Source organism: Numenius arquata, chromosome Z (assembly GCF_964106895.1).
Source record: "Numenius arquata chromosome Z, bNumArq3.hap1.1, whole genome shotgun sequence".
Lineage (NCBI taxonomy): Eukaryota > Metazoa > Chordata > Aves > Charadriiformes > Scolopacidae > Numenius > Numenius arquata.
Window position 1 is genome coordinate 51,884,696 of NC_133616.1, and position 18,350 is coordinate 51,903,045.

Genomic DNA, 18,350 nt, shown 5'->3' on the forward strand with positions numbered 1-18,350 from the left:
TTGAACAACCTGATGTAATGGAAGGTGTCCCTGCCCAGAGCAGGGATTTAAAACCAGATGTTTTTCAAGGTCCCTTCGAACCCAAACCATTCTATGATTCTTTTTGATGATACCTACAATTCTTTATGTTGATGACAAAATCAGGGCAGATAATCATCTTCTTACTCTGAATACCTCCAGACCAGAACTCTACCATGCCTTCTGGGAAAGAGCACAAGGACTTTTACTATCACAATCCCGTATCACTGGGCAAGGGGTGAGAGGAAGGGATAACACCATAACTCTTTATGTAAAGTTTGTTTAAGTGCCTGAATTTTGTAAAGGATATTATGGGCTAGTATCTTGTTGCCATGTACGCTTTGTAATTGATTTGGTAATTTTTCTGTCTTTCAGAATTATATAATACCTCGACAGATAGTCTGTGACACTAAGTAGTGATGCCATGAAGAGCTGTGAATCCTTATGTACAGATGATGCATCAATCTTTCCACGTATAGTGTATTTCTGAGGAAAATCTTAAATGTTTTTGCACTTTATGCTGCAATGTTCTGTATGTACAGTTAACATTTTTCTGTGCCCTTTTACACTGTCATTCTAAAAATTTTGTGGTAACAATGTTATTACCTTCCAAAAAACCAAGTGAGAACTGGGTATCAAAAGGATCTGCCTTCCTTTTTCATCTAAAAAATGAAGCAGCAAGCAGTTTCAATCTAGCGTAGGGATTTGTAAACTGCATACTACTAATACAATTTGAGTTTTAGGACAATTCTATAAAAGGCAACCCATCTGTGGCAATCTAGCGGTGTAAGGTTGTAATCTATAAATTGAATTTTTTATTTGAACTAGCTTTTTTAAAACAAAAATGTTATTGAAATTCATTTTACACTGCTTTTTACTGATAGTTTCCATCCTCCTCTGATCCTAAGATGTGTGCATCCAATTAAAAAAACTCTTATGCAACAGCTCTGCATTTCATGTAAGGAAACATGCTTTGCACTAGGATGATAAGTTACTGTGACTGTGTGCTTTAACATTAGCTTTTATCTTTTTATCCTGTCACTGGACATTACATTCAAAAATTGAGATTTTCAGGCAAAAATTGAATCACAGTTGTCCTTTACTGTGAAAACATTCCAGTCACTGCACTAGTAAGAGCGAACATGATGATAGTTTATTTTCTTAAATACAATATACAGCATCATAGGACTGTGAGGATATATATGTCTGTCAAACCTCAGAAATGAATGTCACAGCCACACTAAACAAAAATGATAAAATGCAAGTATACTGAAAACAAAAAAATGCTGCAAAGTTAATAGTGACCAATCATCCATTAAACTACTAACAATATCGAAAAGTTCGCAAATTCACAGTAATATATTGACCAGTGTGACAAGTTGTAATAAATATAATGTAGATTTGAATTTTTGCCTCTCATTTGTCACAGATAATGACATAATTACACATGGCACTAGTCTATGAAATAAGTAACAGATAATATGCTTACTATTCAGTAACTACAATCACTAACATCAGGAATAATTACCTCCTGAAATTATTTTCATCCCCTTCTGTGTATTTTAGCACACATAAGTACACTTCTCTATTTGAGTTAATTATCTAGGAAAATTACTGGCAATATTCACTTTGAAATTATATTGCTTATCTTTGAAATCCTTATGCAAAATCCTTTGAAACAGCTTCTATAAAATTTGGAGCAGACATGAGTATTGTAAATGTGCAAATGATTGCAAAAAGGGTAAATGCAACCAGGCATAATCTATCTATGACAGCAGCTGCAAACTTCCACTCACTGCAGATCTCTTCACCCTCATCTTGTTTCCTGAAGCGCATTGCTATGAACTGAACTTCCTCCAGGATCTTCACAATTACTGGAAGAGTATCCGTTAAAGCTTTCTTTTGAACAAGCTCGATATCTTCTGGTAAGGGGCAAGTAATCTTTCCGCTCTTGCTACTCAGATCATTCTTTTGGGGGTAGCATGGATTATCCATTGTGTGGTAGCTATTGATTGTGTTGCCGTTGCTGGACTGGTGCCCAGGTAGGACGTTTATCTCCATGCTGTTTACGCTCACAAGTTGCTTAGGATAGCTATACTTGCAAGAGAGGGGTTTTATATTTTCTCCTGGTTTCTTCATTCGTAAAAACCAAGCAAACCAATTCAGCAGGATGACACGGACCTGAAAGAGAGTGATGATAATAGAAATAAAGGGAACTTTTCTGCATTTTAAAAGTTTTTTGAAACATTTCATGACTATTATACTCAGTCTGTACGGTGCTTTAGAAAAGCTGACTGCTTTCTGTGTTCTCCAGCTATCTGCTTTCAAATATTCTTTTTTTGACATCTGACTTCTTTCCAAGAATGACCTTTTTTTGGATATGTCTTGAACATAGGGGTGTTTAATGCCCACTGAGCTTATAAAGTGGAAGAGATGTAAACTCTTACTTTACAAAATGATTCTTGAAGTTCTATCGTTAGCAAACAATCCCAGATCTCTGTAAATGAACACAGGGTGCAAAATTGGCTGCATGGTTTTCATCCATTTCTCAGACAGTATGGAAAGAGCTACACTTAAATATTTGGGGGGTGTGGCTGGGGTGTCAGTGCTTCGTTTCTGCTGAAGAAAAACTATACAACAGACTAACAGCATTTTTTAGCACATTCCCCACCCCAATCTCTATTGTTTACATCTAAATAAATGGCCTTGTTTGGTTTGGGGTTTTTTTTTGTATTATTTGAATGCCATTCTAATATTCCTTTGAAGAGTTCAGCCACATAAAACAGCAGGCCTTTTTTCAAAAGAATAATAGTAAATCAATTAAATCAGGCAGTTCAAAATCTGAATGCTAATATTAACTGCTGTCATTTCCCTCTGCTCTGGTGTACAACTGCTCTGGCACATCATGAAAGTGCTCTAACCTGCACATGGCAGATTGTGCCCCATATGTTTCTTGTCAGGGTCATTAACTGACCTAACTGCAGAGAGTGCATACAGATTTATTTCCCAAAAAATTGCTCTTCAGAGGGTCTGGCTGAAATCTGAGCATGCTATGATTCTTATTGTTAACAGTGTTTGCTGTGAAAGGCAGTAAAAAGGCTGTGAAAACACATCTGGTGTAAAGGGCAGCAAACTAAATCAGTAAAATCTCAAAATTGTAAAGTCCTTCAGGTATTACGTATACAAAAAAGACATTTGCAATGTGCTTGTGAGAGTTCGTCCAACCTCTTTAATGACTTTGCCATTCTGGTGGCAAGTCAAATAATCTGATGTCCTGAAGAGAACAGACATGACCTCTAGTTTTACTCTTGGGTCTTGGCCCAAGACTCCCTGTGTGATCCTACTCCAGTCACTTCGGCCGTGTTGGACTCCACACTTTGCCTCCAACGTTGTTTTAGATGCAGGATGAGTTGTCTCCTGTGTTTGCACAATGCAGATGCAGTGATGAGCAAATTACAGCTAGCACTTTAAGCTGCTGCAGTAATGCTAAGTATAATTTCAGAAAGGAGATGGCATTAATTACCACAGATGTGAATAATGGTAAAAGCCAACAACAATAACCAGTGGGAGATTGTCATGCAATTTTTAAATTCTGCAGTGTGAGGTCTTCTGGGTCACAGCCCTGTGCCATTTTCTGTGATGGCTTCTCTCGACTTCTCTCCCATGAATGAACCTTTTATCCTTCATCCTGTAAGACTATTTTCTTGTGATTCATATTATTTGGCTTTCATTGGGATCTTTAAATATTTCATTATTTTCTCCATGGTCACCACAGACAAATAGAAAACTATAACATAACAGCCTAAAAATTGATCCTGCAATTAATTGAACTTAAATAATTAAAATGTCATCTGACTGTTTATGGACACAATATGGTACATCATGGAATAAAATAATGGTCTTAATAGCTAGCAATATTTCAACAGTAGCAGTGGCAAAGGGGAGAGAGAAATTAATTCACCAGTACTGTGAAATTTCAAAATATCAAGCCATTTCCTAATAGAAAATGTTAATATGTCTGCTTTAGCTCTGGAAGGAGACTTGAAGTGAAAAAGCCTTATTCTACAGGAATGATACTTTCTCTTTCAAGGCAAAGTGTTTACTCCTTTAAAAAATTACATTTCCACAGAAAAAATAAATACACAGGAAGCAGAAACATGGCTTTTAATTTGCTTGAACTTCCTGATGCCCTATTTTCTTGAAAACACAGCCAGGCATCAATCTGTTCTTTTGTACCAATTAATTCAGGACACAGTTGCAGCACAGGAGTTTTTGGAAAACAGCCCAGGCATGATGGTATGAATCTATGTTCTCACTTGTATCATCATATCTGGGTTTGTCTGAAGGAAATACAGCTGCTCCCAGAAGTCAACAGCCTGATCCTGCTGTGACCCTTTCCACTAAGGTCCTGCTCTAGCCATAAAGCAGCGTACTGCTAGCTTCCAGCACAATCACCTGCCTGGCCTGGTCCAGAGGGAACAATCTCCAATTAGAGCTCCCCAGATAAAGGGCATCACACCTGAGCAAAACTGAGTGTCCAGGTTTGAAGCATAAGAAAAGTCTGAAACCTAACAAACTTGATTTAGGCACAGCAAGGAGCTGTAGTGTTCTTGCCTTTTCCCACAAACATCTTTCTTCTCTCTGTGCTTGCTCTCTCCATACCTCTCGCCTATGCAACATTGTTGGTCATCAGCAGAAGCAGATCGATGGAGCTGTATACCATGCCTGATGTTATCCACTGCCAAACTGCTCCTTAGCTGAGTCTTCTTTAGTGCTCTTTTCCATGCTAGCACAGCAGACATTATCAAAAGTGTCAAGTAGCCAGCAGCTCTTACTGCTCAACTGAGTAGCCAACAAATGCCCTGACTAAACACCTCAGATTCAAACATCTCTCTTGGAAATAGTTGGCTTTTGTAAGTCATCAAGGACTAATAGAAAGGATTCTCAGCAGTGGAGTAAGGAAAGAAGTGAGCACCTACACAGAGGTTAGATATTAGCGTGCACATCAACCTCCCTCTTCTTGTCCAAAGGCCAAGCACAGAGGCCTTGAGAGACGGGCAGGGAGAAGAAGCTGTTCAACTGTAAATAGTCTATAAAGTGGGTGTTCAGGCAATGAGGTCAGTTAAATCTTCTAGGTCTGGAGCTGCTCCCACACAAGCCCAATGTCTTCTCCTGCAACTTATTCAAGCAGCTAATTTCATTTAAGCAGGAAGTGAGAACATTCCTGTAACAATATCCAATTAATAAGGGTTAGAGCTTTGCAATAAACTAATGTCTGGCTCTGTCAGGATGAGGAGAGTGGAGGGAGTAAGTGAATGGTAAGGGTACCTGCTGGGACTGAAACTGCAGAGAACAAATTTCAGGTAAGCAATCTCCTTCTTTCTGCAGATGGCTATCTTAGATTCCTGGGTTTAACTGAGCAAAAACCTTTCAGGGGGTCTCTGTAAGAAACAGCAGATGTAGGTGGACAGAGGGTGGAAAAAGTAGACTTTGCCATGAATCCTAATGACTGAGCCTTGCCCATGCATTGCAGAGGACTATTGTCCACTTTCACGGGGTCAGCCTCTTCCCTATGCACTTGTCATTTGCCCTTTTTCTCTTAAAATCTCACGGTCCTGTCAGCTTGCCTGGTCTGCAGCTTTCACAGTTTATCATTTGTGCTTCGCAGTAATGTTTTCCATGGTCTTTGCTTCCTGATGGCATTTTTTTAGTGACTGCCTGTTCAGCTGTCAGGCCACTGAACAAGGACGCTCAAGAGTGAGAATTTATTGCACGCTGTGTTTCCAGCCAAGACAACAAGAGCTAACTTGCAGGGCCTGTGAGCAGATTTAACATGAGCAATTGTGTTTAGGCTCTTCGAAAAGCAGATGAAACAATAAAATTGCCCATGAGGGCTGTTATCCTCCTGCATATGCTGCCCATGTAGACATCTGAAGCATGGTTACCTAGATTTTTGCCCTCAGGGCCTGCTTACATGCAGGTTCATCGAGAATTTGCATGCCCCGCTATCTTGAAAGTAAGATGACTTTAAATGATACATCACTTTCAGAAATAATTGTAAGCATGATTAATTGCTACTGGACCTTATTTATTTATTTTTAATTTGCATTGATGCTGCAGTTTATTTTTACAGAGGCTAAATTAGAAAGCTCTTCTGTAGTCAGGCTGAAATTGGTAACCATGTGACATTCAACATAATGTCACGATAACTGTCTACCATGACAAATAGCTGACTGTGACTATTTGTATCTGCTTCTGGTTTTATTCCTTTTCATTTTGTTAATACAAAGCCTACCTTGCTTAGCCTCAAATCTATTCTTATGAAATGGAGAGAGAAAACCCCACCATTTTCTTTTAACTTGAAAGTTTTAAGGAAACACATTCATATTTGAAGCCAGCTGACATTAGTTCTTGACCTCACTAGGCTAACAGAATGTTTAGAGAAAAGAGGGTCTACATGCACTAAGAGTTCATCATATGGCAGCAGACTAAATTGATTTTCCACACAGGCAAGTGGCTGTGTCTTCATCAGAAAGCAAGTTTCAAAGCCAGGGAAGTCCAGGGTCTCCGCAGTACAGTCAGATTGAACTCAACAGCTTTGCCTTTCTGCTGTTTCTGGAGGCATGGTAGCAGTGATGTGAGAAGCATAGCTAGCGGTTTCTGATCTTCCTGCAATTCAGGGCCCCAGCTAATAATTGGAACAGCTGCAAGACAGCAGTAAATTGGCTTCAGCTCCTGTCTTTGTTTTGGGAAGTTACAGCTCTGTCATGAAATGCAGTGAGAACTTCTGTAAGGCAACAACGCAGAAAAACTGCCCAGCAGAGACCAGTGTTTGTTTAGTGTTTTGAAATGTCACTTGTTATCAGTACTGGTGTCTGCTGGATAAGAAATCAAAGGTGTTTCCCACAGGGTTTGTACTTGCAAAGCAGGTGCTGAGCAAGATTACTCTGCCACAACTCAACCACCCCATTTTAGGCTTAAATGGAAAACCCAGTAACAAATGGAAAACCCAGTAACAGACACTGTTTATAATGGAAAACTAAATTTAGTATGTTTGTTCTTTCCCTCCAACAGCAATCATGAGTGTCAAACTGACTCATCTGTATCTGACTCTTCAGATTGATAAACACTTTCTGCCCCTCACCTATAACTATTTTGCCATAGCTTCTAGATTATGTTGTTCTTTCAGTAGGCTTCTGAATATTTACCATAAAAACTGCTTACCCATTTGGGCATCTTTCCTGCTTGCGGGTCATGATGGTGAAACTGCAGAACCAGAACTGTTACCACCACAGACAGACCAACGATGACCATGATGCTAGCAAAGTATTGAGCTGCAGGTGAAAAGAGGACTTAGTCAGGAGGGGAAAAAGGAAAACAAAATGCAAATGATATTCCTTGGCCATGCCTTAAGATATACATTGACGAAGTGCTGCTCTACACCCAAACATCTTCTTCTCTGTTATTCCACACTGAAGCATTTCAGGTCTTTGATGTTTTCAGGGTATCTGCTCAGCTACCTCTCTCCAGTGAAAGGCATAAACTGCTTGGTTTTTATTCCTAGAGAGGAATGTAGGACTCCCTGCTAAGGACCTGCTCCCTGCCTGTTGTCAGGACAGTAAGAAGCTAAGCTGACCAGACCCACTGAACACCAGCATCCCCAGTCCTAGGCTGCCCCACAGTACCAGCAGAGGTACTGGAAGGAAATGGTGTCCTCATGGTGTCACTGGACACCCCTCCCCCTGAACGTGTCACCAGACCCCCTCCTTCACCCCACCTCTGCTCGCAAGGGGTTAGACAAAATTTTCAGAACTTTCCTCAGCCCTCAAGACCACGTCTTTTGTTTCCTACAAAAGCATGCTACAGCTTTGCTGAGCACTAATTTTAGGCCTGCCATTCAGGAAAGAAAAAAAGATCTTGAAATTCAGAACTGAGACTCAAAACTGTATCTCCTAAGTGGCAGTACAGCTTCCTTATGCCAGGAGTGAGTTTTATGCACTCAAGTGTAAAGTGAAATTACCCACAGGGCTAATAACGTTTGAAGGCTGCTGTGGCAAAATACCAGGAAGAATTACCGTTGGCTGATGTGATGGTGTGATGTGGAAGAGCACGTGACACTGCCCCAGACTACAGCAGTTCTCCAGCTGTCCCTCCTGCAGCTTGTTAGAAAAGTAAAAAATTTGATACAAGATCCAAGGCAAGTTCTGTTCCAGCTCTGTTTCTTAATACCGATTCCCACTGCCTGAGCAGCAAAAAGCTTGCTCATAATAATGAAGTTCTCAGGCCTTCTTGAAATCAATGCTGCAAGTGCTTCAAGAGCTAGGCATAACTTTCTGTGTCAAAATGAATTACGCAGCTGGATTAGAAGAATAGACCCGAGGGTAAGGTAAATTCGTAGGACTCTGTTGCACTTTCTCATGAGAGAAAAGAGCCAATAGCCAGGCAGAAGCAGAGCAAACCAGGAACTTGGGTTTCAGGGAAGCTGGGTGATCTGAAGGGCAACGAAGGGAAGGTGGATGAGCTGAATGGCAACAAAGCTGGTGACAGGTCTGGAGAATAAGTCTTATGAGGAGAGGCTGAGGGAGGTGTGGCTGTTCAGCCTAGGGAAAAGGAGGCTGAGGGGAGACCTTATTGCTCTATACAACTACCTGAAAGGAGGCTGTAGGGAGGCGGGGGTTGGTCTCTTCTCCTAAGTCACAGGCGATAGGACATGGCCTCAAGTTGCGCCAGGAGAGGTTCACATTGGATATTAGGAAAAATTTTTAAACTGAAAGAGTTATTAAGCATTGGAATGGGCTGCCCAAGGAAGTGGTTGAGGCACTATCCCTGGAGGTATTCAAAAGATTCCAGTATGCCCCATGTAACAGAAATATAGCAGTGTTGATATCATTGGCTTAAGTGCTACCATAAGCCTATAAATAACCCGTAATTTCTACAGATTATGATGACAACAGACTTCAAAGGCCTGAAGTGGTACGTTTAAAATGTCTTTGGCTAGGATTTTCAAAAATCCTTGGAAAATTAGTCACCTGACTGAACCTGGAAACAAGTTGGTATTATCTGACTCAACATCCCACACAATGATTAGCAGAGGAATTAATACTGTCAATTTTTTGTGCTTTAGGGCCAGGAACAGTGCTCAGGAAACTGCTATGGTGACCTTCGAGTAAATTGGGAAAACAGTTCTCTCAGGAACAGATTGGAAGATGTTTTATCTTTTAGCCTGGTGATAGGCAAGGAAGATGGCTGGGTGCACATCACCTGCATTTTTGGGGCAGGGCTTCAAGGTACAGTGTAGTTTTTAGTTGGTAAATAAGGACTGAGGAAATGGAGGATGGTACGTCAGCCCTATTATCAGTGTCAGGAAACCAGGTGCCACAAGATATCTGTGAAATGAGAACTGGCAGGTAGACTTATGCAGCCAAAAAAGCCACAAAAATCCCGAGGCCCCGTAGCAGCCTACACCTACTCTAGACCTGGATTTTTGTCAGCCCACAGGAACCAGCAGTGAGAGGGGAGGAAGGAAGTAGCAACCACTGGCACCCCTGTCACTTTAGCCTTTCACAGCTCTAGTTGGAGATACGATGAAGGCTATTGCCTCCTTTCTTATGGCAAGTCAAAGTCGACCTAATAGCCATTGTTCACAAAGGAATTGCTAGATCTTCTGCCCATGGAACTCTTTGATTGAAAACTTGACTCTGTGCTTATAATTCAGACCCTGCATTGGGTCAGAGTCACATCTAGGGATGGCCAAGAACTGTCTGGGCCTGAGTTCAGTGACGATTCGCCTGTAAGGCAAGGAAAAGCCCAAGAACTGAATGGGTATGTGCATGAGGCAAAATGGTGCTGACTCAGCATTTTCTGAGCTTTCCTTCAAAGGCTTAATCTTACATACTCTCTTTCACAACAACAGAACTTCTGAAGGAGTCAGAAGAATTGGTGCAGAAGACTCCTGTGCTGTGTCTCATGCACCTCTCTAAAAGTACGGCTTAATCTTCCTCCAGTCTGCTGACTTGGCACCTCTGTTCCTGGCAGTCTTTATCCCTGACACCAGCGAGACCAAACTCTTTACTTGATGCAAGCTATGAGGGCTGCTGTCCCTTTTCACCTCTAGCACCCCTCTGACATAACAATGACTTGACCTTCTCCAGAAGCCCCGTGAGCAGAGGAGCCTAGCTGCTGAAAGGAGCAAGCTACAATGTGCATAGATAACACTTTCCTTGGAGCCACAGGACTACAGTCTTCACCCACCGTACCCTAGACCCACATCATAATCCTGAATTAGTGAACTTCATTCCCAGGCCTCCACTGATGTTGCTGAGCACAGAAACAGGATGCTCTGCTGTGAGACGTGGCACAGCAGACAAGCAGTGAAGTAAGAACAGAGCTTTGGTCTCCCAAGCAGCAGCCAGAGCCCCATTGCCAGACTTTTTTCATCAGTATTTTAGGGTCCAGCCTAAAGCCTACAGCACTTATGCAGTTAGGGTATTGAAGATGTCGCTCCCATAAAGCCCTACCCCACACGTGTCTGTTGGCAGGGGCAAATGCGAATCTGATTTTACAAAGAAGCTCAGCCCTTTTCATTTAAACTGCAAAAGGGAATTGCTCAGCAACTCTCACTAAGCTTCTCTCTGTATACTACTTAAGATCTCCTAGTTGCTTGATCATCCTTGTTATGGATGTGTCAGCATGGAGGCTTTACCAAGCTACTTCACCATGGGCAGAGCCAGGAATAGCAGTCCCAGACTGAAGTGCCTTTGAAAGAGCAAGGGACTCATTGCTGTATGTCAGCTGCTCTGAGGCACAGCTGCGAAGCAACTGACGCCTTCTGGAGGGGAACTAGGTCATTCACACTCTCTGCCCTGAACAGCTGCCACAGGACAGGAAAAGGGACCAGAACACCTATGTTTGAAGCCCCTCAATATCCCTGATTTACACAGCAACATTCCCCAGGGATACTGATGTCTGCAGTGCTCATAGCTCTTCATGGGTTTTCAAACCTGTACGTTCCTTTCTTCAGCAGGTGCGTGTGAATTGAAAAGCTGTTTGGATGCTCCGTTGATCTGTTTCAAGTAGTCTGAAATATTTGCGCTTCTACAATTGATTTTCCACCTGTTCTTTGTTAAAGGAGGCATGATGTACCACACTACCTGTACAGCTGTTCTAACATCTCAGAGTTGTCAGCCTCTCTCTCAGCACTGTCAGAAGATTATCAGATGCTATTGTCATATCAAATTGGATCTAATACAACCACAGATAGCCAGAACTTCTTTTTAAAAACAATCAGAGGTAACAACTATTTGTTCTTGCAGATATCATCTGACATCACAAATACAAGAAGGATGGCAACGACTTGCAATTCATAACTTGAAGGGCTTCCAGCAGTATTTTTGGAACTTCTGTGCCTTTTTCTGTTTTTAGAGAACCACCTTAGGGTTATTGTCAGGTTTTGGAAGATCTGCTCCCTCAGTGGAAATGGACCAACTTTAAGGACTTAGTAGAAGCAGGGTAAATAAAAGAAGAACCTTAAAAGAAGCAAAATGATTCCAGATGGATACTTTGCATTGTCAGTTTTTATCGCTGAGCACTGACTGAGAAAGCAGTATATTATCCAAATTTGTTAACATAGTTAATCACAGATAAGGCAGAGCATCTCCATTGTTACATGTTACAGTCTTGCTGTTCCCGTGAAATAGTCAGGAAGGAAGAGAGTGTTGCATTTAGGTATTCACAGTGATCAAGTTGGATAGCTGCCACTGGTGTTCCTGGTTGTATTCCTTACTTGCAACAAACTTTTGCATGTGAAATGATGGACTGGTTTAGAGCTGCTCTAAGTCAGGTCATTTCAGTAACTCAGTGCCAAGTGCTTCCTGCTTCTAGTAAACTCTCAGAAAGTGGGAGAACTGTACCAGAGAAGGCACAGAATGAGATACTGCTCCTCCTTCTGGAAATCGTCCAGGTTAATTAACAGAAGCCTGTGGAGGATGCAGAAATCTCAGGCACTGACAGAGGTGCTTGTAACCAACCTTCCTCTCTTCTCTTGTGACAGGGACCAGGGCTGGTGCTGGGCAGATCCTGTTGCAGAGGGCTCTGCTGTTGCAGAGCCTAAGCAGGGTCCTGGCACCAGTAAGGTACTGGGCAAGACCATGAGAGAGCACTCCACAAAATCAAAATGAGACAAAGTGAATGGCAGCAGCTGAGAACATGCAGGCAGATGACAAAAATGTAACAGGAGACTAATCTCATTTTCTCTCACTAGTCTAAACCACTAATGCCTTATGCTCACAACTCAAAACAATCTGTAACTTCTTGAGGTGGCAAAGCACCACATTACTACGACTCCTTGTCATAGTAATTTACAGCCTTGTTTGCTGTATGACTAACTGCAAGAAATCACCACAAACATCTGTTGCAAACATAGCTATTCACAGAATAAAATGTTCACTTTTTCTGAAATAACAGCATGATAAAGAATGGCAAAGAACAGACGCAACAGGAAAGATGTAATAGTAGAGCCTTAAGCAGCAACCGAGTGTAGCTGTTTTTAAAGAAGCAAGCAGAGGAGTTCAGCAAAAGACAGCAGAGAGAAATGCACTTTTGTTATATGGAGGTGAAGATAACTTAATTTTTGTTGTGCACTATTTGGTATGTCCGTCCAAGGTGTCAAGTATTACATGGATGTTAATCTTCGGAAGTGAAAGATCCTCATATTCATGGGCCCTGTGTTCTGTTTCAAACACTCTCTACATGTGCAAGATTTCTGGTGGTCCTACTTTCTGCTATGACATGCCTTTTAGAGCAAAAATACAGACCCTTGATCCAAAACCAGTGGTGTTATTTTGGAGAGAGCTAGAAGGAAATAATGATTTTCAACACTTTGGAGTTATTTGGCCATGGAAAAACAAAAACAAAAATCGCAGAAATAAATAACCACTTCTCCTGGGTGAGGAGATGGCTTGAATTTCTGGGTGTAAAAGGTGTTTATGGAAGAAACAAACCATCTGACTGGCTTGAGAGTTCTGAACATTTCATTTCAAGGCTTGGCTTCTGGGCAGAAACATGCTTGCTTTGACAAAGTACTTTGAAAGTGCTACTTCCTCAGAGCACTGAGCCAACTCAGAGCTTATTGCAGCTTTGGTCTTAAGCTGAAGGCGTCCTGCTGCTGGTGCTCCTAGCTCTTTTTCTATGTGACTGTATTTTCTGTGCCACCTGGGGCCTGAACTCAGTGACTGCAGAGGCTTTGGACAAACACAACAGTAAAGAGCTGGTAAGTAGGTTCAAAGTAAACCTTCTAGGGTCTGTCTCTGTACGCCCTCACCCCATTCTCACAGTGGTGTGACTGCAGCACAGCAAACCAGAGGTGAATACAAGGTGGGTGGAAGAGGGATCTAACAGCCGGTGTCTCACCGCAGAGTGGAATGAAGGTGAACCTGCTGATTAGTAGGGCTGGAAGATTAATGGTGATTTCTTAAAAACAAAGCATCTGTTGCTGGGAGCTGCCAGGATCACAGAGGGAGCGGAAAAAGTGGGGACAGCTGCAAACTTTTTAGCATCATGTGGCCCTGAACTTTTTGCCCCTCTGGAGGTGATAATGCATGCAGGGAGAAAGAAGAGTCAGGAAGATGGTTATGTCCGTAACTGTGTTGCTCTCAGTTTTCCAGATCAAAGGCTTTTTGGCCACGTCCAGCTTTAACATGGGCTGTGGATTGATCTGTCTTTCTGAAAAACTGGCTGATTTTGATAGTAACTAGACATTACAGGAGCTGAATTTTTTAAGTCTATGAGTCCAAACTAGCAGCTTATACTGAGACATTGATTTTTGAAGACAGTCCTAAAGCAGTGCAAGATGAATGAGATTTCGGCCACTGCAAGATCAACTCTGTAATTTTAAGAGGGTTCTAGTCAAAGGTTAGTCAGGAAGATGAAGAATTACAGTTAGGAATCTCTCTTGACTTAGGGGAACTTGTTCCTTTAGTGCCTTCTTAGTGCATGAGTTCCTAGCCTTAATTAAAAGGTTGCTCTCAATTGAAAACACAGTTTAATGAAACAGGTCAGGGATACAGAGACTGTAAAAAGGAGGCACAGTGCTCATTAAAAAAAAAAAAAAAAGAATTCATGCATATGTCTATCGCCTAAGGAAGGAACTCATCCTTTCTTCAGAGATAGTCATAAAGCCATTACCAAAACTGGATCTGATTATCTGGGTCTACTTACATAGATAACATTGTCTTTATAGAAATAAAAAAACCAAACCCTTCCAGTTTGGATCAAAATGCCTCAAATGTAGTTCTTAGATGAAGTACCTAAGCCTTTAGTTTTAAAGGGCAGGACCTGAGCTTTTACAAAAGGTGTAATTGAAATAATAGTATTTGTTTAATTTCAATTGGGTCATTGATCCAGGAAATCAACACAGTAGGATATGGATATTCGTTCTTATATAGTGCACCTACACTGGCTGTAAGGAGGTTATGTGTTAGGGGCAGGAAGGTGCATGAAGTCCTCATGAAATTACTGGCATTTATAGTGAGACAAATCTGTGCATAATTGCATAGGTTTTTAAAAGCAGAAACAACAGTTGTTGCCATATATCCGAGCTGTATCACACAGGCTTTACGATTTTACCCAGTAATTAGTGCTCTCAGACCAATAATTTCAGGTGTAACAGATCTGAAGTTCTCTCCATTTCTGTAATAATATCCTTTCCTCAAGTAATGAACTCCAGCTGTCTACTTACATAGAACCTTGATAAAAGTAGTTTTAAAGAAAGAAATTATAAGTCAAATCACGAGTGCACACTTCCCATGAGGCATGATTAAGCTATACTAGGAAAGGTAAGTTTAGGACAAGGACACATCTGCTGCTGTACAGTCATGGTCTGAAAGTCTTCTAGGAGCTATGCTTCAGAGATTTTAAGTTCCAGGACTGCACTCCAGGACCCTGTAGTGAAACAAACCTTGTTCATATAGTCAACTTGGTTTGGATTCTTGACAAACTATTGTGCTTGTAGATGTCATGGGACTTTGGTTTTTTGAGCTAAATGGCTGAGCTAGTTTGTTTTACTATGGACAGTTAATGTTTTAAACAGATACAAAAGAGTTTTTGCTCTGGTTCCCACATGTCCTTTCCTTCTCCTTTGATGATTATACTCTGAGTGGGGAAGTGGACATTTTAGAAAGAAGAGCTGCCCTCCAGGAAGACCCAGAGAGGCTGCAAGAGGGGGCTAACAAAAATCCTATGAAGTTCAACAAGAACTAGTGCAAGGTCTTGCACTTAGTTAAAAATAATCCAGGAGTGCAGCACAGGCTCAGATCTACCCATCTGGGCAGCAGCTCTATGGAAATGCACCTGGGGATCTTGGTAGACAACAAGCTGAAGATGAGTTAATAGTGTGCTGCAGCAGAAAAGAAAGCCAACAAGATGCTGGTTTCCATTAAAATGGGCATTACCAGTGGAGATAAAGAAGTCATTATCCCACTCCACTCAGCACTTGTCAGGCCACATCTGGAACACTGTGTTCCATTTTGGTCCCCGCTATGCAAAAAAGATGTGGACAGGCTGGAGAGGGTCCAGAGAAGGGCACAAAGGAGATCAAGGATTTGGAGCCTGACATATGAGGAAAGTCTGAGAGAACTGGTTTTGTTCAACCTTGAGAAAAGAAGGCTTAGGAGAGACCTTACAACCACGTTCTAGTACTTAAAGCATGGCTACAAAGATAGAGACTGCCTTTTTAAAAGGAATAATGTGGAAAAGATGAGGGGAAATGGGTACAAGTTACTCCTGAGGAGAACCCTGATTGGAGAAAAAAAAGGAAAATTTTTTACAATGTGAACAATCAGTCATTGGAATAATCTCCTTGGGGAAGAGGTGGATTCCCCAAGACTGGACACTTTTAAGATTCAGCTGGATGAGGTGCTGTGCCATCTTGTCTAGACCATGCTTTTGCCAACAAAGGTTGGACAAGATGATCCTTGAGGTACTTTCCAACCTGGAAAGATGCCTTGCTTTGGCATCTCAAATGGGTTTGCAGAAAGGCAAGGTTCAACTTCTGAAAGACTGAGTTTCCTTGCTTCGTGTTGTTGAAAACTGGGCTTCTTCCTCCCAAAAAGGGATGCTCTTCTGGAGAAGGACAAGACCAGACATGCTTCTGGGCAAGGAGTATCTAGTTACTGATGTGAATACAAGCCCCAAGAAAGCTGATTGAGAACGTGGGGCAAGTGTATTGACCCAGCTTGTCTAACTGGAACATTTATTGGCATGGAAATGGAATTGCTCATAGTGGTTCACTGTATTCAAAGGTGTTGAGCAGCCTGCTGCTCTTTTCTGTGCCTAGCTTTGTCACTTGCTCTTTACAGAAAATAAGTTGGCTTGGTTTTAATTTGCATTAACACAGCAGTCAGTAGACTACATAGGAAAGGGAACCCATCACGTGTCGAAGTTCCACATGTGGAGTAAGACAGTCTTTGTTCTGGGCAGCTTTATGAATAAACAGAGAATTCAGAGGACATACCAGGAAGTGGGAAGCCACTTTGCAGATAAGTAGGAAAAAATCAAACTTCTTGCCTCCTTGTTATTATTTAGGCTGAGAAGTGCTTCATTTATTGTAAATATGAGTTGAATTGAAGGGAGGGTGATCTAACCTAAGAAGAATTAGGATATGATTTCCACATTTCTTTGCAAATATACCAGACATCAGAAGCTAGTTCTTTTCTTGGTGTCATATTAAACCAGCTTTCTTATTCTGCCTCAACAAAGACACTCCAAATAGCAGCTGTAAGAATTTTCAGTGTTATTACTGTTAAGTAGTTAAAGTTGAAGTCAAAAGGCAGAGAAATGTAGGAAGTACAGCATGTTAGGCACAAGTGGTTTTTGTACTGCCAAAGGCTGGGAGTGTTCACCCAAGTCCAGATAGGTCTGGATGCATGTTTGTTTTAAAAAACACAGACCATATGAATATAATGCAATTTTTAAAGTGTGTGGGGTCGCTTTTTCACAGCATCTCTGCTCCCACATGCTTTAAGACAAGCAACAGTGGTTTTTTTGCAGATGAGGAATGAATCTTTCTACTTCAACATCAAATTACTTGCATCCTTCTTACATGCTATTTGTTTATTCTTTTAGGGGCTGGGGCTACCTGTCCTGACTCTCAAAAAATTGAACAAGCTGTCCAAGTGTCATCCTTTTTCTCACACTCATTTATGAGAATGTTCAACTGGACCAGAGATCACTGGTATGCTGAAGAACTGTAATCATGACATTGTGTATCAAGTTCAGCAGCTAAAATATCCCAAGTGGGAACACCTATAAGATAACTGTGGAGATTTTATGCTGTGCTACCTTGTTAGAATAAGTATAAAGTTTTCAGAGCTCAAGATCATGTAAAATCACACAATCCAGCCTTGAGCACTGGCTGAACAAGGGTTGTTTGGGTGCAGAAGCCAAATGGGTGAGCAGTTTTTCCCTGCCTAGTCAGAGTGGACCAAGGAGTTAAGAGCAGAGCTTTAACCTAGGAACACTGTGGGAGATTAGAACCCAAATTAATGAAAAAATGCTGGATAAGGGTGGAAGAAAATGGTGCTGGGTGGACAGAACAAAAAAGAAATCAGGAATGGTGAAACAAGGTGAAGCATAGAAACAACTGCAACTTTGGTTGTGGTCATGAAACAATAACATTGCTGGGACAACTAAGATATGCTGGGATATCTCCCACTACTGAAATGTTCTGAGGTATAAGCACAAGCTCTTCAGGGGCAACAGACAGCGAAGACAACATGGGTTGCCCTTTATGTGAAGAAGCCACTTGGATATGAAGGGCTTCTCTATGGGATGGATGAGACCTGCTGGAGAATTTGTGGGTCAGATTCAGTGAAGAGGCCAACAAGAGTGATGCTGTAGGGGGAATGCATTATAGACCATCCAAAAAAAAAGTGGATATGGGAATGGGGCCTTAAAGTGACTCAGGGAAGCCTCTGTATCACATATCCTGGTTGTCATAGGGGACTTGGACCTCCCTGAAGTCTGCTGAAAAGGCAACACAGTGTAATACAAGTAGTCAAGAAGATTTCTAAAGGATGTCAGCGATAACTTCTTGATACATGTACAGGACAGGCTAACCAGAGGTTGTGCACAGATGGCTCAGCTCTTCACTAGCAAGCATGAGCTGTTTGGGAACATGATAATCAGTATCAGCCTGGGCTGTATTGTATTATTTCATAATAATTTATGAAATGGTAGAGTTCAAGACTGTGAAGGAAGTGAGGAATGAAAACAGCAAAGTATACACCTTGGACTTCAGGGAACAAGCAGCTGAGATCCTACTGTAAGAAGCTCTGAAA

General features: G+C 41.5%; 1 protein-coding gene across 1 annotated transcript in view; it reads right to left on the reverse strand.

Annotated features, from left to right (window-relative positions):
• Nucleotides 1-1,677: 1,677 nt before the first annotated feature.
• The window catches only part of LOC141477177 (neuronal acetylcholine receptor subunit alpha-7-like), a 62,333-nt gene continuing 45,660 nt past the window's right edge, over nucleotides 1,678-18,350 (reverse strand). Inside the window, exons 9-10 of the mRNA XM_074166265.1 lie at nucleotides 7,243-7,352; nucleotides 1,678-2,199 (exon numbers count right to left, since the gene is read on the reverse strand). Of these exons, the coding sequence (XP_074022366.1) occupies nucleotides 1,678-2,199; nucleotides 7,243-7,352 (632 nt within the window). The remainder of the gene's footprint in view (nucleotides 2,200-7,242; nucleotides 7,353-18,350) is intronic.